Source organism: Giraffa tippelskirchi, chromosome 4, assembly GCF_054371585.1.
Source record: "Giraffa tippelskirchi isolate mGirTip1 chromosome 4, T2T-mGirTip1v1.2.pri, whole genome shotgun sequence".
Classification (NCBI taxonomy): Eukaryota; Metazoa; Chordata; class Mammalia; order Artiodactyla; family Giraffidae; genus Giraffa; species Giraffa tippelskirchi.
In genome coordinates this window covers 204,831,382-204,859,352 of record NC_137278.1, presented here as the reverse complement: position 1 = coordinate 204,859,352, position 27,971 = coordinate 204,831,382, and the positions used below count along the sequence as shown (strand labels likewise).

The window sequence follows — 27,971 nt, the reverse complement described above, 5'->3', positions numbered from 1 at the left end:
TCTGAGCAGTGCGCAGGGCAGCGACAGAGGGAGTAGGAATGAACAGGCGAAGGACCCGGGGTCACGAGACCGTTGGGTGGGCGGAGCCAGCGGCCGGGGAGGTTCTAGTCTGTTCTGCCTCGCGGCAGCCGCCCCCTTTACGCGGTCACGCTGAAGTAGCGCCCGGGCCTGGAATCGGGCCGCCGCCTTCCCTGCGCTCGCCGCCTCCCGCCGCCGGTAGACTATGGATCCCCGCAAAGTGAGCGAGCTTCGAGCCTTCGTGAAAATGTGTAAGCAGGACCCGAGCGTTCTGCACACCGAGGAAATGCGCTTCCTGAGGGAGTGGGTGGAGAGGTGAGACCCGGGCCTGAGGACCGCTGTGGGGAGGGAAGAGGGACGGCCGGAGGGGGTGCTGGGCCCCGAGCTGGCGCGGGGCGGAGGAGCGGGGAGCTCGGCGGCGGGGCTCGCTCCCTGGAGGCCACCTCGAGGGGCTAATGGAGGATCGGGACGCTTAGATGGTTCAGAGGCACGGAAAGAAATGGCAGAGCTGGGTTCCCTGCACCCTGAGGTGGCCAGGGGTGTGTCTTCGTCGAAATACGGAGATGCAGAGTGTTGCGGGGACCTGGACACTGTAGACGGGAGGGGGAGGGGTGAGGGCGGCCAGGGCGGCCAGACTTCTCTTTAGCGTGGAGTTGTTTTTCTTGCCGTCTCTAGTGTCCTGTTGAGGTCGCAGTAACACAAAGCAACTCTTATACGCACTATGCCCTTAAAAATTGGTGTGGTAACTTTATTTAATAAGTTACGATACAAGTGATAGCTGTATGTGATTATCTTGACGATTACTGCGATTCTAAGTGCGTAGAATTACTTTGGGAATCACTTCTTGTCCTTTGGTAGTGGCAGTTCCATCAAATACTGTAAGAAAAATGATTTAAGAACCCGCTTGTTAACACGGTCTGTTCTTGTTATCTGTAACTCCGGAGTACGTCGCTACCAGCATGAAATTAATTGAACAGGCATTGTGCCAGATGCTAGCTAGGAAACAATATGAGAACAATCTACTGAGTAATACAAATGAATAAATACAGAAACTCGTTTTGATATTTACGGATTAGTATTCTGCGTTTTGAAGGGGAACTTAAGGGAGAAAGGGAACCCTTCCCCGAGATGATTTTTAAAAATCAATGGTGAGGAGTTTGAAAGAGATGATATACAAAATTGCATCTCACGGTGATACGTAGCGACATTACAAAGAAACGAGACCCTTAAAAGGTACTACCCTAAACGTTAATCTGTTTACTTCAGTGATATTTTTATAGGGAAAGATGCACCAACGATTAGCCAGCATTTGAAAGACTAGTTCTTCCAATGAGCTTGTTCTAGCGAAGAGATTTTTAAGTTCAAATCCATCAACGTTGTTTGTGGTGTGATAGTCAATTTTTTTCTCTTTTAAGTTTCTCAGTCCTTGTTTACCTATACCAGTTTTCTCGCTACTATAAGATTTCTGCTCCTGATATTTATATAAAATTCTGAGCACACTTAACAGTTACTGTAGTAGCTTAGTAACAATTGTTAACAGTTAAGAATACTATTCTGCAAATTCTCCTTTTTGACAGAAAAAAACCGTAAGAGATGCAGTTAGATTTTCAGGACTAGAAATTGAGATCTAGATTTTAGTTGTTTTCTCTACTGCGTAGCTTGATCCAAAAGTGTCACTTATTTGTATGCCTTCCTCTTATTATGCATTCTTTAGAGGAAAGAGCCTACAATTAGTCCAGGTTCTTAAAATTGCAGGTAGAGGGGACCTATACTGCAGAAGGAAATATCTGGCATCAAGAGTGAACGTTATACCCAGTGGATACATGGTTTGTTCCACTTCTAGAGAGGTAGAGAGGACCCTGAAGAAAAGTTAAAACATATCTGAGAACAGTGTTGTAACTTATGCCAGAGTGCTGGTGGCTATGTAAGAGAATTCTTATTTAAGGTCTGAAAAATAACTGTCAGGTATTGTTTTAAAAAAAGAAAAAATAGCTTTGTGTCTTATTTTAATGTTTCCCACAGGAAAACAGTTTTTCTTTCCGATTCTTTTTATATTTATATTTTTCTTTTGGTAGTCTAAATTGTTGGCTTAAATATGGAATGAAGGGTCTTGGCATGTGTACACACCTGATTCTGAATGTTTAAGTTGAGATACTAACCGACAAGCTTTTGTTATTTGTTTCCATCTAAATTTAAACTTAAATGTTTGCGGTCTCTGAAGTATTTTAATTCCTCTCTTTTCTGCCTTCATATCAGCCGCCTTAAAGCAGTCAAAGGTTATAGTAGATTGGGCTGAATGTGGAGACTTCAAGGTCTAAGAATATTCCTAAACCTAATGCTATTTTAGGTTTCCATTTCAGATTTTCCTCTACTCCATACTAAATTAGTCATGGATACCGAGGCTTAGACAATCTGTTTGCTTATTTGCCATAATTTCTACCGTTATTTATAGCTTTAAATTTCGTTTAGTTTTGAGAATTTATAAGTTTAATATACTAGACAAAGAGAAATATGAAGACAAAAATTTTGGCTCAGTAGCTAGTGGGAATTGGGGAGGCTACATTCTTTCCCAGGAATGTGTTTTGGAATATTTTTGTTTTTCTAGAGGGAGAAGTGTTTTCTATGCTATTTTATCCTATTTGACAACTCGGTCTGCATTCTATTTTGTAGGTGCTTTTTATCCTTTCATTTTATGATAATTTAAGATAAAAGGGAATATCTTTGTATTCTGGTCTCCAGCACAGTGCATGGTCCGTTGCTCTTCAGCAAATACTCCTTTTTTTTGTCTTTTTAAAAATATACATATTTTGGGAGGGGGAGGGAGGTGGGTGGGGGGTCCGGGAAGGGGAACACATGTAAACCCATGGCTGATTCATGTCAATGTATGGCAAAAACTATTACAATATTGTAAAGTAATTAGCCCCCAACTAAAATAAATAAATTTATATATAAAAAAAAAAATACATATTTATTTTATTGAAATACAGTTGCCTTACAACGTTTCAGGTGCACAGCAAGATGATTCAGTCATACATATACATGTATTTTTAAATTGGTTTCCATTATGTGTTAGTTCCTCACTCGTGTCCGACTCATCATGACCTTATGGACTGTAACCCTTCAGGCTCCTCTGTCCATGGGATTCTCCAGGCAAGGATACTGGAGTGGTTGCCATTTCCTGTTCCAATAGTTCTCTGTGCTATATAGTAAACCTTTGTGTCAGCAAATATTTTAAATGAAGTGAACCGAATGCATTTGTACTGTCAGTGAATTTAGAATATAGCACCCAGTTTTTTGTACATGTGTGTCAGTAACAATAGCCCAGAGTAGACTGAATGTTACCAAAGTAAGAGAATTATGACTGAAGTCTTCTGTGATCCCACGTGAGAAGGTCTCTGCACTAGTCCTACATAAACGCCTGTATTGGCAAAGTCCAATATGCAATTTTGGCAGGGAACTAGCTTGTTTTCAATCTTGGAAGCATAAAATGAAACTTCTGTACCTGTAAATTGGTGTTACCTTCCAGTAGTTAACTAGAATTTGGAGTGTGAGAAATTCTAAATCTAGTTTATGAATAAACCCTCTTGGGTTTTCCTCCCAAGTTTTAAATTTTTTGGAAGCTGTTTCTAGCTTGCAAACAGAATGCAAGTGTAGTATGAAGAACTTTTTTCCTGAACTATTTCCAGCACTGTGTCCCCAGCGCCATTTAGTGTGTTTTGTACAAACAAGGACTGTCCTTTGCAGTGCAGTCATCAGCTCAGGAAACTGATGCACGAATATTATCTAGTCTGCAGAATTACATGTTGCACTTTGTTGTCATGTCTCTTTGTTATAAAATAGTTCTTCAGTCTCACTGATTTTCATGACCTTGACAATTTTTAATATTATGAGCCAGTTGTTTTGTAGAACTTACTTCAATTTGGGTTTGTCTGATCTTTCCTTAGGGTTATATTTTGTTGAATACATTAGTTGGCAGGACTGTTACCTCCCAAGGTTTTAACCTGAATTACACTGTTAGGACTGTGTTTGAATGTCACCCTAAATAACATTCCGGAATGCTGCATTTTGAAACTTACTTAAAGAATTCTAGTGTCTTCATTAAAATTTAACTGAAAAGAACTCATATTTGATTACTATGCTCTTTTGAAAAGTTTTTTTTGAAGAATTTTGTCCTGTTTGTATGCTTGTTCCTTATCATTAAATCTCTTCACTTGGCTGAATTGCATGCTTAGGTGTTTTGGATTGTGTAATGATTTAGTGATTGGCACACGGGAGCCATTTTTCATTATCAAAGACACTGAGTAATTGAAGATTCTTTTTGATAACTATCACATTAAATAGAATGGGAAAGGTGCACATTAATTTTAGTTTTCTAAATATATTTTTTTCTCATCTTCTTTAAGCATGGGGGGTAAAATACCACCTGCTGCCCATAAAACTAAATTGGAAGAAAATACCAAGGTAAGTTACGAATTTCATTTGTACGTTTAGTGATAAAGTACTATAAGGTTTCTTAGGGATGTTTTTCACCTGGTGCCCTCAAATTACCACCCCTGATTTCCCCAAGAAATCATTTGGAAATAAGATCTTGGTAAAATTTCTATTTTGCAGTCAACTCTCTGTGATCTGATTTAACACTTAGAATGTGGGGTTGAATGTTCACTGTGTTGTAAAATAAGTGAGAATAAATGCTGGATGCATGTTATATGCATGAACTGTAAGTGGTAAGCTCTGTAATTGTATGCATTTGTAGTCTTCATCTTTTGGGGTGGGGGAGGGCAACGCCCCATGTCTTGCTGGATCTTACTTCCCCACGGAGGATCAAACCCAGACCCACTGCAGTGAATCCTAACCTTTGGGCCTCTGGGGAATTCCCATTCATAATTAATCATTTTTCAGCATGTAGTATAGTATTTTTGTAGGTACTTTATTAATATTTGGAAAGTAAATGAAAAAACAGCCCAAATTTATTGCGCTCTATTTTTTCTGCCTACTACCTGAGGGATATTTCTGAGTGTGATTCAGGGTGTTGCTTTAGCCAAAAAAGGTATGTACAGTAGGAAGGTTGCTAGGGGGAGGTTGCTGGTAGCTAAAGTTTAGACATGAGGGCGGGGGAAGAGTGCTCTCTTCAGAATTCTTTTTTATCTTATTTTGTGCCTTTTTGTCTAGAAGGTTTTTCCCCCCTCAGAATTTTCTTGTTAGCTGTCTTAAATTGATAAGAAAATTTGCCGTTTTATTATTTAACGTTATCTTGGAACAGTGAAATGAGAGAAGTTAAGTAAAAGCTCCAGAAGTAGTTAATTCTTTTTTTAGATGAGTCATTTGTCAGAGTTTGGTAGATTCTGAGCCCTAGATAGGCTAAATTGCCATATGATAAATATGTATGAAGACAAAATTGTGTTTAATATGTATCTCTGCTAAAACTTTTATTTTGCAAAAGTAGTAATGTGTTTGATTATGGGGAGTTGTGGACTGTAGTGCCTGTTAAGGCATAATATGTGGTATATCCACTTTATTAGCTTCCTAAAGTCTTTTAACATGTTTAAAATTCTAAAACTCATTGTCTAAATGGTTTGGATAAGGGAGTGGACCTATACTTAACTTAAAAAGAGCCAATAAAAATAGAAAACTGAAAGTAGTTTACCAAAACACAACAAGAAAGAACATTAACAACTGAAATGTAATGTATGTGAATAGTTTATATATAAATTTGTATAAATTAATAGAATATATATTGAGTGTGTTATTAAATGTTGATAGCATTGTTTGCCTTCCCTTTGCTAGGAAGAAAAAACAGATAGTAAGAAGGCGGAGGAAAACATAAAGACAGACGAACCATCAAGTGAGGAAAGTGATCTAGGTGAGGAGATGGTAGTTAGTGTGTATTTGATAACCTATAATATGATCCCGTGTTGACTAAATCAGTGCTGTCTAATAGTAGTATAACATGAACTACATATGAAACTTACAGTTTTCTAGTAGCCACATTTTAAAAATTAAAAACAGTTGAAATTCAGTCAAAATAATGGATTTAAACTAATATGTAAAATGCTAGCATTTCAGCATGTGATCAGTATGGAAAAATTATTAATGAGCTGTTGCTCCATTTTTCATACTAGATCTTCAAATTCAGAGTATTTAAGTATTTATAGCATATCTCCATGCAGATGTTACGTTTTTGTTGGAAATACTTGATCAGTATTCAGACTTCATGAAATTTGTAAAAAAAAAAAAAAAATTGGAAAAAAAATTTGTAGAAAAAGTTGGGTCACATACCCAAGTTTTTCTAGATATATGTACAAGTTTTCAAATAACTGAATCAAGTACCAAAAAATTGTTTTCCTTTAGTATCTCTATCTATGTTAGTAATATTGATTCAGTTTAGAAGAATTGATGTGTCATGGGCCTGGGGTTTTATTTGGTTTTGTTTTTTTAGACTGCAAACTTGACATTTCTTCATAAATTTGGAGGTCCTTTGAGACTATAAGTATATACCCTAGTTATTAATTGGATAATCTCTTAATTCATAGAACCTATCTAGAAGCTAAAAAAAAATACTTAAAAATTTTTAAATTTCGAATCGGTTCTTGATCTTTGGTATTTTGGAGAGGGCTTGTTGTTTGTGGGCGTAATCAGATCTTTTATTTACTGTAAAACAGTTTTTAGTCTTACAGTTTTATGAAAATTACCATGACTATAATAATTTTTTTAAAATTAAGCATTTTGTGCGTGAATCAAGCTAGTTTATAATTAGACAAAGTTAGTGGCTCAGCAGGTTAAGAATCCGCCTGCAGTGAAGAAGATGAGAGTTCAGTCCCTGGGTCAGGAACATCCCTTGGAGGAGGAAATGGCAACCCACTCCAGTATTCTTGCCTGGAGAATTCCATGGACAGAGGAGCCTGGTGGGCTATAGTCCTTGGGGTCGCAAAGAGTCAGACACAACTGAGTGTGCAGACACACACACACAAGCTCAGTTTCTGTTAAAAATTAATTAAAAATTTTTTATTGGATGTGAATTCTGATTTCGGGTAGCTAATTTTAATTTCATTCTTTTTTGACTGTTTAGAGGAAACCGCTTTTATCAAATTCACTTTGCTAAATATGTTTCCTGATACTGTATCAGTAGTATGTGCTGTGCTGAGTCACTTCAGTCGTGTCTGACTCTTCGCGACCCTATGGACCGTAGCCCTCCAGGTTCCTCGATCCATGGGATTCTCCAGGCAAGAAAACTGGAATGGGTTGCCATGTCCTTCTCTAGGGGGTCTTTCTGACCCAGAGATTGAACCCAATCTCTTGTCTCCTGCATTAGCAGGTGGGCTCTTTACCACAAGCGCCACCTGGGAAGCCTGGTCAGTAGTATACCTTTAGTTTAAAATTTATCCATGCTGTTTTCAAAGACAGAAAGTGGTAAAGTTAAATATTTTACCATGATTTACAACAGAGTATCACAGTAATTTGTGCTATCTATGTAAAATTAAAAAAAAAAAAGCATAGTGTATTGGTATGTAGAACAGAGTATTTGTATTGAATCAGTTTGTTGATATTGACTAAATCAGTGGTGTGTCTGTGTAATACATACTAGGAATAGTGACTCTGCTCTTGGCAGGGTACCTACTATAATGTGATAACATACCTTACATTTTGTGCCTATTAAAATGAAGTGTGATCTTACCAAAGCAATAGGATTGTGTTTTACAAGGAAATATTTTAGTATATTGGTTTAAATAAAACTAACAAAGTAAAATATTTAAGTTAACCTAGAGTAAAGTGTTCAGTTCATCAGTTACCCAAGCCAAGGTTAATTAGTTTTTAATAGCCTCCTGTGGCCAGTGGCTACTATACTGGATAGCACAGGTCTTATTGTCATTTTCTTAACTTTGACAGAAATTGACAATGAAGGTGTGATTGAACCAGACACTGATGCACCTCAGGAAATGGGAGATGAAAATGTAGAGGTAAGGTCAATGGCTTATTTTCTATCTGCTGTCAAGAATGTGAAAGCTTACCTATTGCAGTTATCTTAATGACACGTTTCTCCTAGGAAAAGGGCATGTTAAATCTTACTCTGACTTAAGGCATCTAGGAAAGCACTTTATTACTTAAAATATTTGGGAAAACTCCCTTTATTTTTAATCATACTCTAACAAAATGCTTGTTTTCTGTTAACCTATTTCAGTTTTGCATCTTGCTGAACTGCTCTTGAAACTATAGCGTTCACCTAACATTTATTTCTACAAGTGAAATTGCCTGTTAATGGGATATCTAGTGCCAGTTGTTTTCCAAAATGATTTTGTCACAACACACGATAGTACTCTCAAGGTGGTGAAAATTGATTCTTGGGAGGCGGGTCTTGAAAAAAACCTTTAGGTGTTAACAGTGGTTAGTGGTATTCCAAAGATCATGATACATTAACATGTATGGAGTATATCTGCACAATTAAAATGGAGGAGGTGAGAAGTAAGGGGAAAATGCCCAATAAGCTTTTTTGAGGGTTGATAATGAAATGGAGCTTGAGAAACAGTGTAATATACTAATCATAGCTTAAAAGATTGGTCCAGGCCCTCATCATTACTTAATATTGTCATATTTCATAATTGCCATACTTACTGTGTAGAATGGTGTTGTTCATCTCAGTGTGTCTAGGGCTATAATACTTTGTATTTATCCTACTTGAGATTTACTAGGCATCTTAAATCCTAGGGTGGTTAACTTGTTTTTTAAGCTCTGGAGTATTTTCAGCTAGTATCTCTTTCAAAAATGGCTTCTTTCCCATTCTCTCTACTATCATTCAGGAGCCATAGTTAGATACACATTAGACCTTTTCATCATTAAGTTACATCTCTTTATCACTCTGATGAATTATGTATGCTTTCTTTGTCTAATCAGCTGTCCATCGAAGTTGGAATTTGAATGCTTGTTTTTCATTTTGATATTTTCGCTTTGATTTTTTTTTTAAAGGCGACTTGGTTATTTATAAGTCTCTTGCTCCTTACTCATTTTCAGATCTTGCCTTAATAGTCTTAAAACACATTAAATTCTTTTATGAGATTGTTTTGCTAGTCTTACTCTCCTGTTATTTTTCCTGACTCTTGCTCATTGAGATGCTTTGTTTACTGTAGTTGGAGAGAGAGAGAGAGAGTGTATGTGTGTGTGTTTTGTGGAAAGTTTTTGAGGCCTAAATAGAAGATGTGTTTCTCCAGAGAGGGATATGTTTGCTTCCATCAAGACTGATTTGGTGCTACTGACTCAAGGGCCACTTTAAATTTTCATGGTTTTTTCCTTGCATGTTTAACTACACAAGTAATGTGACTGTGGTTATGAATTTTCAGTGGAGATTTCTTTTTCTTCTCACTACAAAGCCCTCCCTCTTTCCACAGGTTTACTTTTGGAATAGGCATTTGGGGTTCCCGATTGGTTTTGGAGGCTGTCTGAGTAAGCAGCATACATTTGTGTCACCTGAATCTAGACTTTGTTTCATGTGTCCTACACTATCTTCAGAAACAGAATTGCAAGGTCACCAGGTTTGATACCTTCCACAGTGTTGAAAGCAGATGGAGTGCCTGGCACCTGGCTGAATTTCAGGTCTTCATTTAATCTTGTTCTTTGAGGATTTCTACATTCTTGGGCCATAGATGGCTTTTGAAAGGTGTGTTTTAGACTTGTTCAGAGTATTGTGTGTACCATATTGCCATAAACTGAAGTCGTGTTTTAGCAAATTATCTTGGCTCGGCAGGATGTCTTACTGTCTGGCAGGTATGTTTTCCTTTGTTCTTTTTAAAAGGGTTTTTTAGTTTGTCCAAAACTTGTATGTGAATTTTTGATGGAATTGCTTTGAATTTATTGAGTAACTTAGGGTTAGATTGATGTAGTCAATAGGTTTTTCATGAGCATAGTGTTTATCTGTGTCCTTTAACAGAATTTTGTCTCTCACCCCTTCCCCTCCCTTGAAAGTCTTGTGTGCTCTTACAATTGTATCCTCTCCTGTTGTATTTTAAAATTGACTTTTACAGATGTGGAAGAACTCTGGGTTTATTTTTTATGTAGCTTTTGTATCTGAGAACTTCATTGAATTGTCATAGCAAATCTAATAACTTGTCAGCTCCATTGGGTTTTCTAGGTATAAAGACAGCTTGGTATTTTCCTTCCAGTTTTTAAATCTGTCAAATCGGGACTCCCTGGTTGTCCAGTGGTTAGGACTTCACCTTCCAATGCAAGGGGTGCAGGTTCAATCCCTGGCCAGGGAGCTAGGGTCCCATGTGCGTTGTGGCCGGAAAACCAAAACAAAAAACAGAAACGATATTCCAGCAAATTCAATAAAGACTTTAAAAATGGCCCACATCAAAAAAATATTAAAAAAAAATAAAATAAATCTGTCAAATCATTTTCTTAATGAATTAGCCAGCATATTTTATAGTATGGTGATAGAGTGGATTTTTGTTTGTTAAAGAAATTGCTGCTTGTAGGACATTGGCTATGTTTTTGTCATTAATAATCTTTGTAGCGTTAACATCTTGTACAGTGTCTTTTCTGTCTAGTATAGGTGTTCATGGATGGTTATTGGACCAAAAGAATGAGACATTTTTCTTGTGAAGATTCAAGCCTCTTAGGAACTAACTTTTTCACTTGTGAGGAGACTGGGTTTTAGTACAGGCATGCCTCCAAGATATTGTGAGTTAGGTTTCAGGCCCCTATGATAAAGTGAGTCACACAATTTTTTTGTGCATATAGAAGTTATGTTGACACTATACTGTCGTCTGTTAAGTGTGTCATAGCATTATGTCTTAAAAAATGTGCATACCATAATTTAAAAGTACTTTATTGCTAAAAAAAATTGGCCATCTGAGGCTTCAGCAAATCATAGTAGTAACATCACAGATCACCATAGCAAATACAGTAATGAAAAATTTGAAATATGGGAACTGCCAAAATGTGACACAATGACACAAAGTGAGCAAGTGCTATTGGAAAAATGTCTCCAGTAGACTCCTAGGGTTGTCAAAAACCCTCAGTTTGTAAAAGGTGCAATGTTTTTTTGGAAAGTACAATAAAAAAAGCTATGCCTATACTTGTGAATAACTAGAAAAAGATTTGAAAAAACTAGGGCAGGAAAAACCTGCTCTGATCAGAATGGAAGGAAGCAAAAATCATGTCTAGGGCAGAGTATAGGGAGTGAAATTTATTGTTTAGTATGAAAGATTAAAACGTATCCTGTACGATTTCTTACTAATCATTTATCATAATTATTCTGTTTATTCCCTGAAGACTAGAGACGAATGAATGAAAATGGGAGTTGTGATTACAACACCCCTAAGAAAATCCAAATTGTTTCCTCTTTCTCTTTGCTTTTCTACTAATTCTGAGTTGATCTTCAATTTCCCCCCCTAGATAACTGAGGAGATGATGGATCAGGCAAATGATAAAAAAGTGGCTGCCATTGATGCCCTAAATGATGGTGAGTGTTATTTTTTTTCTCTTTGCTATATTTCTGTAGTAGTCTGAATATTCTCTTCTCTAATTTTTTTGCTGCAATAACTGTTAATAATGGGAAAATGAAAGGGAATTTAAATTTTTTGAATATATTGTGCTGGAGAAGAAAGTGCCCTGTTGTCCACTCAGCACTTTCCCATTGATAGAGAGGCTGAAATGAGCACTCAAATATCATTATCTTGCCTCAGAGGGTGGACAGATCCTGATTGTCACTTCAAGACTGTGCTTTCCTGACTATAGTTGAGGGTTTTTCCCTGACAAGAGGCTTTTAAAAGGTGGACAACTTCCCCCCAAAGGGTGTTAGATCAGTGAGCCTCAGCTTTTTACATAGTAAAACCCTTGACAAATACTGTCCATTGACATAACGGTCTTGTTCTAGTCTCTGCATGTTAGAACCTCTTCAGAAAATCCTATCAGAATGGGAGTGCTGATAGTATTAAGTATATTGTTTAATTACTTAAAATTTATAAGAACAAATTATTTATTAACCTGGGTACTAAGCAGACCCCTTCATAACTGTGGTGTAGTGTCACAATGCCATTGTTGAATAGATGCTGTTGTATAACGCTGTTGTGCATTTGGACTTCATCCGTGGACTTAGAAGATGACTAAAGTTTTATTTTAAAATGGGTTCCACGCCGTCAGGGAATGCCCTAGAATGAGTTCAGCATTGACTGTTATTCAGGTTCCTTTATGTTTATACTATTGCAGTTACCTTAATAGGTTGTCTACCTGAAACATCTCTATTGCTTTCTGTTCACTGTTCCTAGGTTATTCTTACTTAGAACTTGTTTTTATTGTTACACACTCGTTTGCTTGTAAACTGCAATCAACTTTTGCATACATTTTGAAGATCATTATAGCATTAGACCTGCTAGAGTCAGATCCCATATTTGCCTTCCCAGCCTTGTTCTCTTTTTGAATATTAATCTTCCATTCTCACTTTCCTTCAATGTTCCTTTACTTGTGCTTTACTGCTTCTGTATAAAGGTCTTATTCACCTGTTTCAACTTTTAGTTTGTACCCAGCAGTTCATCCCAGCCACTACTCTTCCTGACCATTCCTTTTCCACACTAATCTTTTCTTAATTGCCCTGCCCCCTAGGATTTCTGTTTACCTAGCAGAATGAGGAGTGGTTAGATTCTAGATATATTTTAAAAGTAGAGACAGTGGGGTTTTGGTTTTAGATTGTACAGTCAAGAATAACTGCAAGATTTGGGGCTTGAGGATAGATCAGGAGTTTCCAAACTGCAACCTCATGTTTTTATAGAGTTGGTGGAACAGAGCCACACCCATTTATGTTTTGTTGGTGGCTACTTTCCCACTAAAACAGCAGAGCTGAATAGTTACGATTGTTCAAGTCTGCAAAGCCTGAAATAATTATTAAATGACCCTTTCTAGAAAATGTTGCTGACCTCTAAACCAGACTGAACGGAGGAGCCATTTAGTTTATAAAGTCAAAATCTTTTTCTCTAATATATTTACTTGTGTTATCCTATTATATACATAAAAAGTGTTTAGTTGAGAATGTAGGGTAGGGGAATAGATTTGGAGATGGGGTAGGAATTAAGAGTTTCATTTTGAACATGGTAGATGTGAATTGCTTGTTAGACATCCAAATCTAACTTCTAATAGACATCTGTAGTAGTAACTGATAAGACAGAACATTTTTCTGCATTGTTTCATGAGTTCTGTTAAGGTCCTTAACACTTTAGTTAACTGGGTAAGTATTTTTCATAGTGAATTGTGGCCTTCACTTTAAAACGGTCTGTTTCGTCTCACTAATTTCCTGTGTATTATGTTTATTTATTAACTGACTTTACTGAAGGTACTAATAAAAGAAGCCAACTATGAGAATGGGATACTGAAAATGAATTTAAAATATGGGTATGGACTCTCATCAGTTCTATTCCACCCCCATCCCCCTTTTTTTTGGCTTGTGAACCATCCCTGATATGCATAGTTTTTTTTTTTTTAATTTCTGTATCAGCCTCATGAATGTAGTGTGGGTACTTTTTCCTTTATAAGTTTAATTTTATCCTTTTAATGGATAAAAGAAAATTAATTGATGGAATAAAATTGCCTTAGCCTTTGATTTTATCTCAATTTAAAAAGTCAATAAGTCCTACCAAGAGCGTGGTATTCTGATATTTTTAAGGGCGGTTGTGTTCCCCAAAGTTATCTCTGTCTTGGGTGGCTTACAGTATAGGTATAGTAAAGATTTGCTTTGAAGAGCCACTTTTGTGTATTAATTTAGAAACTAGTCTTCTACTGGACTAAAAGGGGAATGTGAAAGGCTAACAAAAGAGATAAACGGTTAATATTTTTTATCCACTATTTCTCAGTAAACTTGTTTCACTTTAGGTGAACTACAGAAAGCCATTGACTTGTTCACAGATGCCATCAAGCTAAATCCCCGTTTGGCTATTCTGTATGCCAAGAGAGCCAGGTGAGAAATCTAAATAAAAGAGCTAATTTCTGCTTATTTAGATAGAATTGCTTCTGTGGCAGTCCTAAAGATGTTAGTGTTTGAAATGAACACTTTTTAATACCAAACTTATTTTTCAGTGTCTTCATCAAATTACAGAAGCCAAATGCTGCCATCCGAGACTGTGACAGAGCTATTGAAATAAATCCTGATTCAGCTCAGCCATACAAGTGGCGAGGGAAAGCACACAGGTAAATAATGGAACCTAGTTATTTTCAGATCTCTTTGAATTTAAATCTGGTGTTTTAATATACCTTCTTTTTATTTAAAAAAAAAAGCCTAATGTGGTACATGTTCAATATGTAAAACTGAGAGACTCTATGTCATATGGAACAAGTAAGAAAATAATTCTTTTCGCTTCTTCCATTCAGTGAATATCAGTGTTAACATCTTTGGCCAAGGATTTTTCTCAAAGTTATCTCTAAGAAAAGAGAGTAACTTTATATCAGTGTCTTACAAACTTTCTCTTTTTTTTTTTTTCAAACTTTCTCTTATTTTCAGACTTTGCAACTGTAACTTAATATTAAACAACCAGTATATTATGGAAGAAGGAATACAGTAACTTGAAACTACTTCAATCACTGCTCAGTAACATGAAGTATCAGATAAGGGGGAAAATAAATGAATTTAACCCAGATTAGTAATCAGACCTGAAAGCAAAGTTTAATATATGGATAAGTCTTTGTGGTTTGGGGTGAAATGTCCTGTGCTGTTTACATCTTATGTGGATTGGAGAAGTTCTGTGCTTCAAGGGCAGATGCATATGAAGATGGACATCCTTGGGACCTATTGTATTAGGTGACTCAGTAAAGTAGCTCTAATGATTATGAAGACAATGTTAAAGATACAGGTAAAAGATTGGAAAATTGTTATTAATGCTCTCTCGGTATATGAAAGGTCATGCATTGCTGTGGATTGTCTTGAAGACCCCATTTGTCTTTGAGCATTTCTTTGTCTTCTGGTACAAGAACGCATTCTGTACTTTGACTTGGAATAGACCATTTCTCTAAGAAATCATGGTTTGTTTTAGTGGGACTGTTTTGTGGAAAACTAAAGTTTGGCCACTAGGCATATTTATTGTTTCCAGGATATCATCACTGTCATTTCAGTTAACTTGAAAAAATAATGGTCTTGGGGTGAAAAGTTTAAAAATTTTGAGTTTATACTGATATTTTCAATTAAAATTCAGCATTAAATGTTTTTCCTTTTGTATTTTTTGACATTATTATCCTAGAATCGTGCCTTAAAAAATAATACACCCTCTAAGTAAAGGGTTTTTTTTTTTTGGTAGTTTTTTCTTATCCTTGGAATACATCTCACTTAAGATATAGTCGAAATACTATTTTAAAAATTAGTTGCATAAATTTTTCCTGCATGGTTAATGTTGTCAATGTGATAAACAAGTAGCCTCCTTTTATTTCTGTTTGTTTTCAGGGTTAGGGCTTGCTTTATTTCTTATTTGAGTATGTGAAACATTTGCATGTTTAAAGAGTCAAAACTGAGTTAATAGGTATATCCAGAGAAGTCTCATTTCCATTGCTATCCTCTCTACTCCATTTTTACTTACCTTCACCAAACTTTAGTTTCTTATTCATCCTCTCTCTTTTTTAAATGAAATGTGTATACATGTATTGTTTCCAATCTCATATAGAAGGTAGCATGTTAAATACACATCATGTTAACTGTTTTTTTTGTTTGTTGTTGGAGGGCAAGGGGCTCATGTTCACCACAGGTGAGAGGCCAGTGGGGAGAAGGTGGCAGGTGGCACAGCCACCTTATACAGCATGCCATACTGGTCCACTGTCAGACCAGTGATGGCCTCGGCTCCATCGCCCCCCAGGCTGACTCTGGCTCCTGCCTGGCTCTGCCTGGCCACCACAACCCCTGGGGACCATTCAGAGGCATCACTGGAGGGGATGTAGTTAGTTGAGCAGCTGGTGGTTCTCCCCGTATCCTCGTTGGTCACGAGGAGGTCTGTTTTTTTGGTGGAAGGCATTCCTGGACTCCTCTCATGAACAGGTTTCATATTGCTTTGTGGCGTTCCTGGATCCTGGAAAGGGTTGGCTTACTCCTTGGGGCGTCAGAAGGGGCTTCTTTGTGACTGCCCTGCACCCCTCTGTGCTGTTGGGTGGAGCCCCCACATCTGAGCTTCCAGTGGTGCTTCTGAGCAGATGTAATAAGAAGCAGTGTCCTCCCCACTGGCTTGGGAGCCAACCCATCTCGAGGCACTCCCTGGGCTCCTCCTGCTGTTTCCTGAGCCACCGCAACAGTGACCACCGCCCTCCCTAGCCCCAGAGCCACCCCACACCTCTTAACTCTGTTTTTGATGAGTTGAAAGTTTTGGCTCTACATAATTTGTTAAAATATATTCTGAATTAAAAAACTTTTTTTTAAGTTTTTAAACTTTTTTTAGTAAAACAGCTTCCCAGTTACCATAGAGGAAATTAAACTCATACCAAGTTTTTATAGAGTGGAAAGTAGTAATTAAATTAGTTCATGAAAATTTGTAGTTCATTATCTAACTTAAACCTGTTCTGTTACAGTCCTTTTTGTAAGAAAGACACTGTGCTACATAAATGAATATGGCTAAAGGCGTCCAAAAATTACTTTAAATCTGTTTCAGACTTCTGGGCCACTGGGAAGAAGCTGCCCATGATCTTGCCCTTGCCTGTAAGCTGGATTATGATGAAGATGCTAGTGCAATGCTGAAGGAAGTTCAACCAAGGGTATGTTAAAGTAAAGGAAGGGAAAGTCATCATGGTGATACTCCTTGGCTCTATTACTTAACCGTTGGCAGTAAATTTACTGCAGATGCAAAGAAACAACCATTGGAAGTTATACTCTGTAATCACTTAAATTTGTGTTGAAGTCAGGAAATCTCATTGAGTTTTCATGCTTTAATTTCTCATGCAGTTATTTATAGCAAGATCTATTTGCAGGCCTGCAAAGTTACAACCAGAAAGTTAGAAATGGTAAAGGGGGCATCAAGTTTATAGCAAAGGAAAAAACAGAAAATCTAGAAAATGTGACCCAAGGTTGAGTCTGGTCTGTCTGTATTTCTGTCTAAAATTGTTAGTTAAAATAACTTAGTGCATCTATATGGCAAATCTTTCCTTTTGTGTGAAATTCCACTTTGAAGAATTTATTCTCAAAGGCTTTAAGATAGTGGAAGTTTTATTAAATTTCATCTGTCAGATGATTTGATTTTCTTTCTTTTTGTAACAGGGCTAAATCAACAAGGTTATTGAGTGAAATACTCTAGAACAGAAAGTTCTTAAAAAATCATGAAGAAGCTAAAGTAACAGTTGAATATGAATCTTACATTTCTGTTCTATGAATAAATACTAGATTCCAAGTATTTGACATGTACTGTGTACTAGTGCCTGGTACATATTTATTCTTATAGTTAAAACTAACATACTTCTCTTCCTTGCCCCCTCATTTATTGATGAGGAAAACTTGAGTATAATTAAACTGTGGAAAATAACTGCTATATGTGTTCCCAGTCTCTGCTGTCCCATGGCAGGTATTGGGCAAGAATTGTCATGCAATTTGACATCTGTTTATCATCTTTGACTAGTTAATTGTTTGAAATTTTTAACATTCCTCTAACTTCAAATCCCAGCCTCTTTTCTCTGGGTCACAGTTGACTTGTTAAAGCCTGTGCTGTGCTTAGTCACTCAGTCGTGTCCGACTCAAGATTTTAAGACCCTGTGGACTGTAGCCCGCCAGGCTCCTCTCTCCATGGGAATTCTCCAGGCAAGAATACTGGAGTGGGTTGCCATGTCCTCCTCCAGGGAATCTTCCCAACCCTGGATTCGAACCCAGGTCTCCCGCATTGCAGGCGGATTCTTTACCGTCTGAGCCTCCAGGGAAGCCCAAGAATACTGGAGTTGGTAGCCTGTCCCTTCTCCAGGGGATCGTCCCGATCCAAGAATCGAGCTGGGGTCTCCTACATTGCAGGCAGATTCTTTACCAGCTGAGCTGCCAGGGAAGCCCACTCACCTCCTCATTGAGGTTCTAAGTCTCCCTGCTTGGTCATGGTAGCTTTAAGAAGATCTGCTGCCTGCAGGTGGACTATAGCTGCCCAAACATGGTTGCCTCTTCACACCCCTTAATGGTGGCCTTATTAACCCAAAACTTAGCCACCGTCTGCTTGTGCCTGAGTTAGGTCTTTTTCTGTAAGATAAACCTAACTAATTTTTCAGAACTGTGTGTTAAGTTTAATGTTTCTCCAAAGAAAAATAATTCTTTAACAAAACCATTGATTTGTATTGACCTTATTCCATTTTCAGAGAAGACGTTTTTCTGTGACTGTTTCTTTCCTAGGCCCAGAAGATTGCTGAACATCGGAGAAAGTATGAGCGAAAACGTGAAGAGCGTGAGATCAAAGAAAGAATAGAGAGGGTTAAGAAGGCTCGGGAAGAACATGAGAGAGCCCAGAGGGTAAGGTTTCTGTACCTAAACCGTTAAAGAGAAATATAGTAGATTCGACTTTTTTGGATATCATTCTAATTCCTGGCTCTTTTAAAATAAAAAGAGCTGGCTGCAGTTCTGTAGGATAGTGATACTACTTAAAAGGAGGTTTTGCTTCCCTTCATTACTTGGTCTTCCAGTTCTTAAGTGAGTTTTTATAGCACCAATTTATATCCTTGTTTGTGTTGTCCTAAAATCAAGACTTCTTCCTGGCCAGGTAATTAATTTAAAACGTGGCAGTATTATTTACTTTGTTTAGAATGTATGCCCTGATATTTTAAGTTTTATGATTCTGTTTTAATAGTGAATTCATAGCTATTTAAAATTGACTCGTTACTTTTTAGTTTTAGTTCCAAGTCAAAAATACTACTTAAAATCGTTACCAAAAGTTACGGTAAGTCGCTTCAGTCATGTCCAACTCTCTGAGACCCTGTGGACTGCTGTGACCCGCCAGGCTCCTCTGTCCATGGGATTCTCCAGGCAAGAATACTGGAGTGGGTTGCCATGCCTCCTCCAGGGGATCTTCCTGACCCAGAGTTTGAACTTGCTCTTATATCTCCTGCATTGGCATGCGGGTTCTTTACTACTAGCTTCCACATGGGAAGCCCACCAAAAGTAATATTTCCTCATTGAGAATCCAATTGAAAATTAGTTTTTTGAGGGATGGGATGTCTTTAGCCCAGTATTGCCTTTTGAAACTTGTCATTCTTGTACCTCCTCTAGCTAGTTTAAAGTTTTCTCATGATTTGTATGGATAAGGTAGGCATGGACAGCCGACTTCTTTACTATGTAATTTATTTCCTTTCCATATTGAAGGAGGAAGAAGCCAGAAGACAATCAGGATCTCAGTATGGCTCTTTTCCAGGTATTTTGAAAGAAAAATTAAAACTCCTAATATTGTAGATAATTGGGGATTTTTCTCATTTTGGGGCTCAGGTGTGTATATTGTATTTAGTACCATTAGTCCCTGGGAAAGTTTCATTCTTGGCAAAATTTTGTTATTGGCAGTACAGTATATTATTTTCCTACAAGCCTTGAATAATAGCAGTTAAAGTGTTAGTTACTCAGTGGTGTCCAACTCTTTGCGACCCCATGGACTGAAGCCCGCCAGGCTCCTTCTGTTCATAGAATTCTCCAGGCAAGAGTACTGGAGTGGGTTGCCATTCCCTTCTCCAGGGAATCTTCCCGACCCAGGGATCAAACCTGGGTCTCCTGCATTGCAGGCAGGTTCTTTACCTTTTTTACTCTCTGAGCCACCAGCAGAGGCCTCTGAGATACAGGTAGAAGAGCTGTTAAAAAGATACTCAGTATATTTTTGGATACTTTCTGAATTGAGGCTGTGTGAAGTTTATGTAAAGATGAAGAGGGTTTTATTATTATTTTTTTTGTCACCGTAATGGGGAATCAGCAGCTTCAAAGTAACTAGCTTTTTTGTGAAGGGTTATAGAGACAGCTGCGCCCCACTTCTCTACTTAAAATTTACGTGATCAGTTCAGTCGCTCAGTCGTGTCTGGCTCTTTGCAACCCCATGAACCGCAGCACGCCAGGCCTCCCTGTCCATCACCAACTCCGGGAGTCCACCCAAACCCATGTCCATTGAGTCGGTGGTGCCATCGAACCCTCTCATCCTCTGTCATCCCCTTCTTCTCCTGCCCTCAATCTTGCCCAGCATCAGGGTCTTTTCCAATGAGTCAGTTCTTCGCATCAGGTGGCCAAAGTATTGGAGTTTCACCTTCAACATCAGTCCTTCCAATGAACACCCAGGGCTGATCTCCTTTAGGATGGACTGGTTGGATCTCCTTGCAGTCCAAGGGACTCTCAAGAGTCTTCTCCAACACCACAGTTCAAAAGCATCAATTCTTCAGCGCTCAGCTTTCTTTACAGTCCCAACTCTTACATCCATACATGACTACTGGAAAAAACAGCATTGACTAGATGGACCTTTGTTGACAAAGTAATGTCTCTGCTTTTTAATATGCTATCTAGGTTGGTCATAACTTTCCTTCCAAGGAGTAAGCGTCTTTTAATTTCATGGCTGCAATCACCATCTGCAGTGATTTTGGATCCCAGAAAAATAAAGTCAGCCACTGTTTCCACTATTTCCCTATCTATCTGCCATGAAGTGATGGGACCAGATGCCATAATCTTAGTTTTCTGAATGTTGAGCTTTAAGCCAACTTTTTCCCTCTCCTCTTTCACTTTCATCAAGAGGCTCTTTAGTCTTTCTTCACTTTCTGCCATAAGGGTGGTATCATCTGCATATGTGAGGTTATTGATACTTCTCCCGGCAATCTTGATTCCAGCTTGTGCTTCATCCAGCCCAGCGTTTCTCATGATGTAGTCTGCATATAAATTAAATAAGCAGGGTGACAATAAACAGCCTTGACATACTCCTTTTCCTATTTGGAACCAGTCTGTTGTTACATGTCCAGTTTTAACTGTTGCTTCCTGGCGTGCATACAGGTTTCTCAAGAGGCAGGTCAGATGGTCTGGTATTCCCATCTCTTTCAGAATTTTCCAGTTTATTGTGATCCACACAGTCAAAGGCTTTGGCATAGTCAATAAAGCAGAAATAGATGTTTTTCTGGAACTCTCTTTCTTTTTCGATGATCCAGCGGATATTGGCAATTTGATCTCTGGTTCCTCCGCCTTTTGTAAAACCAGCTTGAACATCTGGAAGTTCATGGTTCACGTATTGCTGAAGCCTGGCTTGGAGAATTTTGAGCATTACTTTCCTAGCGTGTGAGATGAGTGCAACTGTGCGTTAGTTTGAGCATTCTTTGGCATTGCCTTTCTTTGGGATTGGAATGAAAACTGACCATTTCTAGTCCTGTGACCACTGCTGAGTTTTCCAAATTTGCTGGCATATTGAGTGCAGCACTTTCACAGCATCACCTTTGAGGATTTGAAATAGCTCAACTGGAATTCCATCACCTCCACTAGCTTTGTTCATAGTGATGCTTTCTAAGGCCCACTTGACTTCACATTCCAGGATGTCTGGCTCTAGGTGAATGATCACACCATCGTGATTATCTGGGTCGTGAAGATCTTTTTTGTACAGTTCTTCTGTGTATTCTTGCCACCCCTTCTTAATACCTTGTGCTTCTGTTAGGTCCCTACCATTTCTGTCCTTTATTGAGTCCATCTTTGCATAAAATGTTCCCTTGGTATCTCTAATTTTCTTGAAGAGATCTCTAGACCTTCCCATTCTATTGTTTTCCTCTCTTTCTTTGCATTGATCGCCAAGGAAGGCTTTCTTATCTCTCCTTGCTATTCTTTGGAACTCTGCATTCAAATGGGTATATCTTCCCTTTTCTCCTTTGCTTTTCACTTCCCTTCTTTTCACAGCTATTTGTAAGGCCTCCTCAGACAGCCATTTTGCTTTTTTGTATTTCTTTTTCTTGGGAATGGTTTTGATTCCTGTCTCCTGTACAATGTCACGAACCTCCGTCCATAGTTCATCAGGCACTCTCTCTATCAGATCTAGTCCCTTAAATCTATTTCTCACTTCCACTGTATAGTCATAAGGGATTTGATTTAGGTCATACCTGAATGGTCTAGTGGTTTTTTCCACTTGATTCAATTTCAGTCTGAATTTGGCAATTAGGAGTTCATGATCTGAGCCACAGTCAGCTCCTGGTCTTGTTTTTGCTGACTGTATAGAGCTTCTCCATCTTTGGCTGCAAAGAATATAATCAATCTGATTTCGGTGTTGACCGTCTGGTGATGTCCGTGTATAGAGTCTTCTCTTGTGTTGTTGGAAGAGGGAGTTTGCTATGACCAGTGCGTTCTCTTGGCAGACCTCTGTTAGCCTTTGCCCTGCTTCATTCTGTACTCCAAGGCCAAATTTGCCTGTTACTCCAGGTGTTTTCTTGACTTCCTACTTTTGCATTCCAGTCCCCTATAATGAAAAGGACCTCTTTTTTGGGTGTTAGTTCTAGAAGGTCTTTTAGAGCTTCATAGAACTGTTTAACTTCAGCTTCTTCAGCGTTACTCATCGGGGCATAGACTTGAGTTACCATGACATTGAATGATTTGCCTTGGAAACGAACAGAGATCATTCTGTTGTTTTTGAGATTGCATCCAAGTACTGCATTTCGGACTCTTTTGTTGACTATGATGGCTACTCCATTGCTTCTAAGGGATTCCTGCCCACAGTAGTAGATATAATGGTCATCTGTGTTAAATTCACCCATTCCAGTCCATCTTAGTTCTCTGATTCCTAGAATGTTGATGTTCACTCTTGTCATCTGTTTGACCACTTCCAATTTGCCTTGATTCATGGACCTAATATTCCACGTTCCTATGCAATATTACTCTTTACAGCATTGGACCTTGCTTCTATCACCAGTCCCATCCACAACTGGATGTTGTTTTTGTTTTGGTTCCATCTCTTCATTATTTCTGAAGTTATTTCTCCACTGATCTCCAGTAGCATATTGGGCACCTACCAACCTGGGGAGTTCATCTTTCAGAGTCCTATCTTTATGCCTTTTCATACTGTTAATGGGGTTCTCAAGGCAAGAATACTGAAGTGGTTTGCCATTCCCTTCTCCAGTGGACCACATTCTGTCATACCTCTCCACCATGACCCGTCCATCTTGGGTTGCCCCTCCTGGCATGGCTTAGTTTCATTGAGTTAGATAAGGCTGTGGCCCATGTAATCAGATTGGCTGGTTGTTTGTGATTGTGGTTTCAGTCTGTCTGCCCTCTGATGCCCTCTCTCAGTGCCTACCGTCTTATTACTTGGTTGACATGATCAGAGGCTAGAAAAGGTAAGGTAGCTGCTGTTGTGAAAGGTCATGTGCCGGCAACTAAAGAAGGGGGTGGGGATGACTTGGAGAAAAAGCAAGAAAATAAATTTTAGCTCATGGCTTACTTCTTGCTTATAAGTTAATACCTCATATCAGGTTCCTTGTTTTAGAAAATGACCACTAATGTAGACTAGCACTTGAGATAATTTTTTGTGTGGTGGCTTTGTTATATAGATTTGACAAGCAGACTGGCTTACTGTTGTTGCCTTGGGTCAGTAATTTTTGTGGAGACTAGTTTTAAAAAGTCACAGCAGCATGAGAAGCTAGAAGTTGTTTTCAGGCCCCCGATTAGGTCTCCTTATCTGTGATTGTTAGTTGTTTATGGGCATGTTTGAATTGTCGAGACAGATATAAATCACTTTGTTGTATATATTTCTTCTTTATAGAAGCTTTACTTGTAATGACCCTTGATCCATAGACTATGTTAATGTTACCTGTATTTCTCTTTAGGATGTCCCTATATTATTATAGTGTGTTAATTGTGATTTTAGAATATCTCCAGTGAACGTAAAGGTTTATGGTAGTGAAAAATTGAGTAGAAAAATTTGAGTTTATAATCTAAAAATATACTAGAAGAATTAGATTGTTTTTTGTTAGAACTTTTTTTTCACTTTCAGAAATTTTGATGCAATTTGGGTGAAGATTAAAAAATCCATAGGCTTTTTTTTTTTTCCCTTTAATTTTGGCCACATTGTGTGGCTTAAAGGATCTCAGTTCCCTGACCAGGGATTGAACCCAGGTCACGGCAGTGAAAACACCAAATTCTAACCACTAGATCACCAGGGAACTTCCAAAAATCCACAACTTTTTATAACAGGTTTTTAGGGTAGTTCTTGAAGGAAAACAGCTTAGAAGAATATCGTTTTTAAGAAGAAAACACGAATTAACTTTAAATTGAAACAGATGAATATTATTAAAGACTGAGAAGATACAAGATGACTTATTACACTTTTTACTTTTATTTTTTCTTTTTTAAAAAATACTTATTTTTAATTGGAGGATGATTGCTTTACAATATTGTGTCAGTTTCTGCCATATATCAACATTGGTGTATGTTCTGTCGCTCAGTCGTGTCTGACTCTTTGCAGCCTCATGGACTATAGCCCACAGGCTCCTCTGTCCATCAGATTTCCCAGGTGAATACTGGAGTGGGTTGCCATTTCCTTCTCCAGTGTCAACATTAGACTTTTTAATTTTATAATTCCAAGGGGTTGTTAGCTTTCTCTGTAGTTTTTAGTTAATAGGGAAAAAATTTTTACAGCCTTATTTTTAAAGAGAAAATGTGATGTTAAAAATTATGTCTTGTAGCATCTAGTTTGAATGTTCAGACTATTTAGTGTTCAGCAGCACCCTTGTTCTTTGTGCATGCACATGTGTTTTATCAGAAGGAAATAGTATACTCTCAGACTACTTGGGAATATGGTTGGTGTCTATACAGATCTCTCATTTATTCTTGCAGGTGGCTTTCCTGGGGGAATGCCTGGTAATTTTCCTGGAGGAATGCCTGGAATGGGTGGGGGAATGCCGGGAATGCCTGGGCTCAATGAAATTCTTAGTGATCCAGAGGTCCTTGCAGCCATGCAGGTAAGACTTGGAAAAATAAAGTTGAACTTTATATCATTAAGGCATTTCTTTCATAATTCTATGTGGGAACTGATCTAGGTTACTCTGATAGCCATATTTTACTGAGCTGAATTTACCCAATAGCTTATTACGCAGTCGTGACTTGCATTTTTTCAGAATCAGTAGTTCAAGTTTTTAAAAAGCAGTCTATAGGAAATACTCTGCAGTAGTTGGTAATTATATCCAGTTGTCCTTTTCTTTATATCAAAATTGTATACTTTTTTTTTATTGTCTTGAGTGACATAGTTGAGTTTGACTTTGAAGTGCGCATTGATAATATTTATGCTTCAGGGGCTTGTCCAGACCTGAGTTGATTTAGCCATGAGGAAGATTGGAGGATGATTGCTTTCAGTGTTGTGTTGGTTTCTGCCATATATCAGAACTATAGGTCTAAGAGATAGGATTTAGGATAATAAAATTGATGACCCATAGAACGTTTTTTTAATACTAAAAATATGTATACGTATACCTTTCTTTGCAGGATCCAGAAGTTATGGTGGCCTTCCAGGATGTGGCCCAGAACCCGGCAAATATGTCAAAATATCAGAGCAACCCAAAGGTTATGAATCTTATCAGTAAATTGTCGGCCAAATTTGGAGGTCAAGCATAATGCCCTTCTGACATAAAGCCCTGCTGGAGGAAAAGCAACTTAGATCACCTAATGGATGTTGCAATAATACAAACCAGTGTACCTCTGACCTTCTCATGAAGAAAGCTGGGGTGCTTTGAAGATAATCCCTACCCCTTTGTCCCAAATGCAGCTGAAAACATTTTACAGCGGTTTGCCATTCATTCAGATAATGTTTTCCTACTAGAAATTTAAAACTTTAAGGAATTTTTAAACCTTAAAAATATTTAAAATTAAAAAGGTGTATTAACCCGTACATTTTTCTTTACTAATGATTTTGATTTTTTCCTTTGAATTAATTAGGCAAGTAAGATACATCAGTGTGGAAGATTTATTGTTCCAAGTTTGAGTGAAATAAAGGTTTGTTAGTGGGAGGCAAATACAACATTTAAATAGATAAAGTTTGAATTGAACGTATGGTTACTGAGGCATTTTGATTTGTCTTTTTAATTGCTTTGTTATTATTATCTTAAATGATTTGCTTCTGTAACTCTTGGGACCACCAGTATTGCAGTAGGACCTGGGGAGGGACTGGAAGTACTTGGCAGGGCAGCAGCCATCTTAACTACATTTTATATCACATGTCCCCCTGTGCACATGAATTAAATCTTACACTGTGGTGAAGGGATGGTTTTTATAATGCTGCAGTAAAATTGGATTACTTAGCTCTGTTCTTGTCTGATACCTAAAATAAATGTTTAATATTTCCACATAGGGGAAGTAAGGGAATGTTTTCCTTTCTGTATTTCTGTGTTTAAAAATGTCCTTTTCACATCAGAAAATGCTCAATTCTTTGTCTGCTTTTTCTGCTCGTTTTCACAGTTTTTTCCTCCTACTCTTCTTGGGCTAAAGATAGTCCTTTTTCACTAACATCACTGCTATCATCATTCATAGCATAATTGTGCAGGCATATTTAATGCTGGGTTTAATATTTAATACAAACAGTCACTATGTAGGGTAATACCCGTAATATCTGCAGTTTCTTGGCGAAGAGATTTCATATTTAAGTGTTAGATTTTCTCTCTGGTGAAATTGTAACATGTCAAAGGACCTTAGAAGAAGGGATTCCCTTTGGTGTTTGGTCTCCTACTTAGGAAATACGTATTGCAGTTTGAGTTTATCTTGTAGTAGTAATCTTTGGAGAAGTTTGAATTAATTGATACACAAAGGGGAACTTGACTTCCTAATCACTAAAGAATTAATGAGATTCATGGTGATTCTTCATTGTGGAGTTGTCAGCATTGTGAAAGATTCATTGTTCTATTCAGTTTTTAAATACTGCAACTCTCTTTACTCCCCTTCCCTCTCCTCCAAGGATAAAGAAAATGATTTTCTGTTGCACATCCAATTCTTAAATTAAATGAGACTTAAGTCCAAGCACTGTAACAGGAATTGCTAGGTTTCTACTTACTATCTTGTCAATTTAAAGTGCAAGTGTTTAACAGCAATTTCAAGGGTTGAGACCCCCTATACTTTGCTTATTTGAGGAATCAGTGGTAGGAGCAGTGAAGTAAATTCCATGAAACACATTTCTGAAATCATAAGTTAATTCAAGTTCTCACCCTTTGCTATATACAAGCAAATAGAAATGTATCAGTGAAGTGAGAAAAAACTATGCTGATTGAGCATGCTTTTTAAACCCTTTAGAAACACTCAGCGTATAAACCTGAATTTGAGCTTGCTGATGTTCTTTTTGTTAATGTGTGTTCTCCATTCTCAAAATTTCCAGTGTGTGCTGTGAGTACCTCAGGACCAGCTACTGCTGGATTTTTTATTTAATTTACACATTACCTAAGTATGTTCTAACATAAGTGGGTAAAAGTAAAATTGTTCTTCTGAAAATGTATTCTGTGCTTTTAGATTTCTAAGTTAATATCAAGTATGTTCTTCATTTCATTAGGAACTCAACCATCATAACATCATTTCTAAACCAGAAATGTCCATTTCTTGTGCCAATGATGCTATAAAAAGGAAAAGTAAAGGAATTTTTTTCTGCTTAAAAATACATAGTTACTGGATATTTCTAGCTACATTAAAAATAAAGTATGGCTTCAAACTGAATATTGACTGTTCCCACCACTGTCACTCCCCTTTTTTTTAGTACATGTCCTGTATTTTTTATGTGTCTTATCACTCATCCTAAGATATTTTCTAAGCACAGTATACTTTAGATTATACAGTGTTGTTAAGAAAGGACCCTAAAAATATATTCTCTTAAGTAAAACAGAGCTTTACATATCTTCAGGTAGCAGTTTGGAGGTTAACAGTTCTGCCATATTCAGAAACAGGAGAGGGCATCAAGGAAGCCTATGCTGAGATACTTTAAAAAAATGGAAAACTAAATGTTCATTTGAAGGGCATTTTTTAAGTAAGGAATGTCATATCATTGTGATGAAGTGCTTATTAGTCCACTTGTAATGGGCCCAATAGTTCAGTA

The 27,971-nt window shown here is 37.7% G+C and overlaps 1 protein-coding gene across 4 annotated transcripts; it reads left to right on the top strand.

Annotated features, from left to right (window-relative positions):
• The first annotated feature begins 132 nt into the window (after nucleotides 1-132).
• ST13 (ST13 Hsp70 interacting protein) lies at nucleotides 133-27,595 on the top strand. 4 transcript variants are annotated; one of them, XM_081587600.1, is made up of 12 exons: nucleotides 133-333; nucleotides 4,422-4,479; nucleotides 5,833-5,878; nucleotides 7,903-7,973; nucleotides 11,404-11,470; nucleotides 13,870-13,954; nucleotides 14,074-14,184; nucleotides 16,617-16,719; nucleotides 18,323-18,439; nucleotides 19,286-19,334; nucleotides 24,743-24,867; nucleotides 25,388-27,595. In XM_081587600.1, the coding sequence occupies exons 1-12, from the start codon at nucleotides 224-226 to the stop codon at nucleotides 25,514-25,516; spliced, it is 1,071 nt and encodes a 356-aa protein (XP_081443726.1). In that variant the 5' UTR covers nucleotides 133-223; the 3' UTR covers nucleotides 25,517-27,595. The 4 variants fall into 4 exon arrangements, with proteins under 4 accessions (XP_081443726.1, XP_081443724.1, XP_081443723.1 ...); XM_081587598.1 differs by having other exon boundaries at nucleotides 5,803-5,878; nucleotides 19,289-19,334; XM_081587597.1 differs by having other exon boundaries at nucleotides 5,803-5,878.
• The last annotated feature ends 376 nt before the right edge of the window (nucleotides 27,596-27,971 follow it).

Bases quoted from the DNA above. Each gene is read 5' to 3' on its own strand.
- ST13 (XM_081587597.1), top strand. From the start codon at position 224: ATGGATCCCCGCAAAGTGAGCGAGCTTCGAGCCTTCGTGAAAATGTGT. The intron at 11,471-13,869 runs GTGAGTGTTATT...GTTTCACTTTAG, and splicing joins CATTGATGCCCTAAATGATG to GTGAACTACAGAAAGCCATT. The intron at 18,440-19,285 runs GTAAGGTTTCTG...TCCATATTGAAG, and splicing joins AACATGAGAGAGCCCAGAGG to GAGGAAGAAGCCAGAAGACA.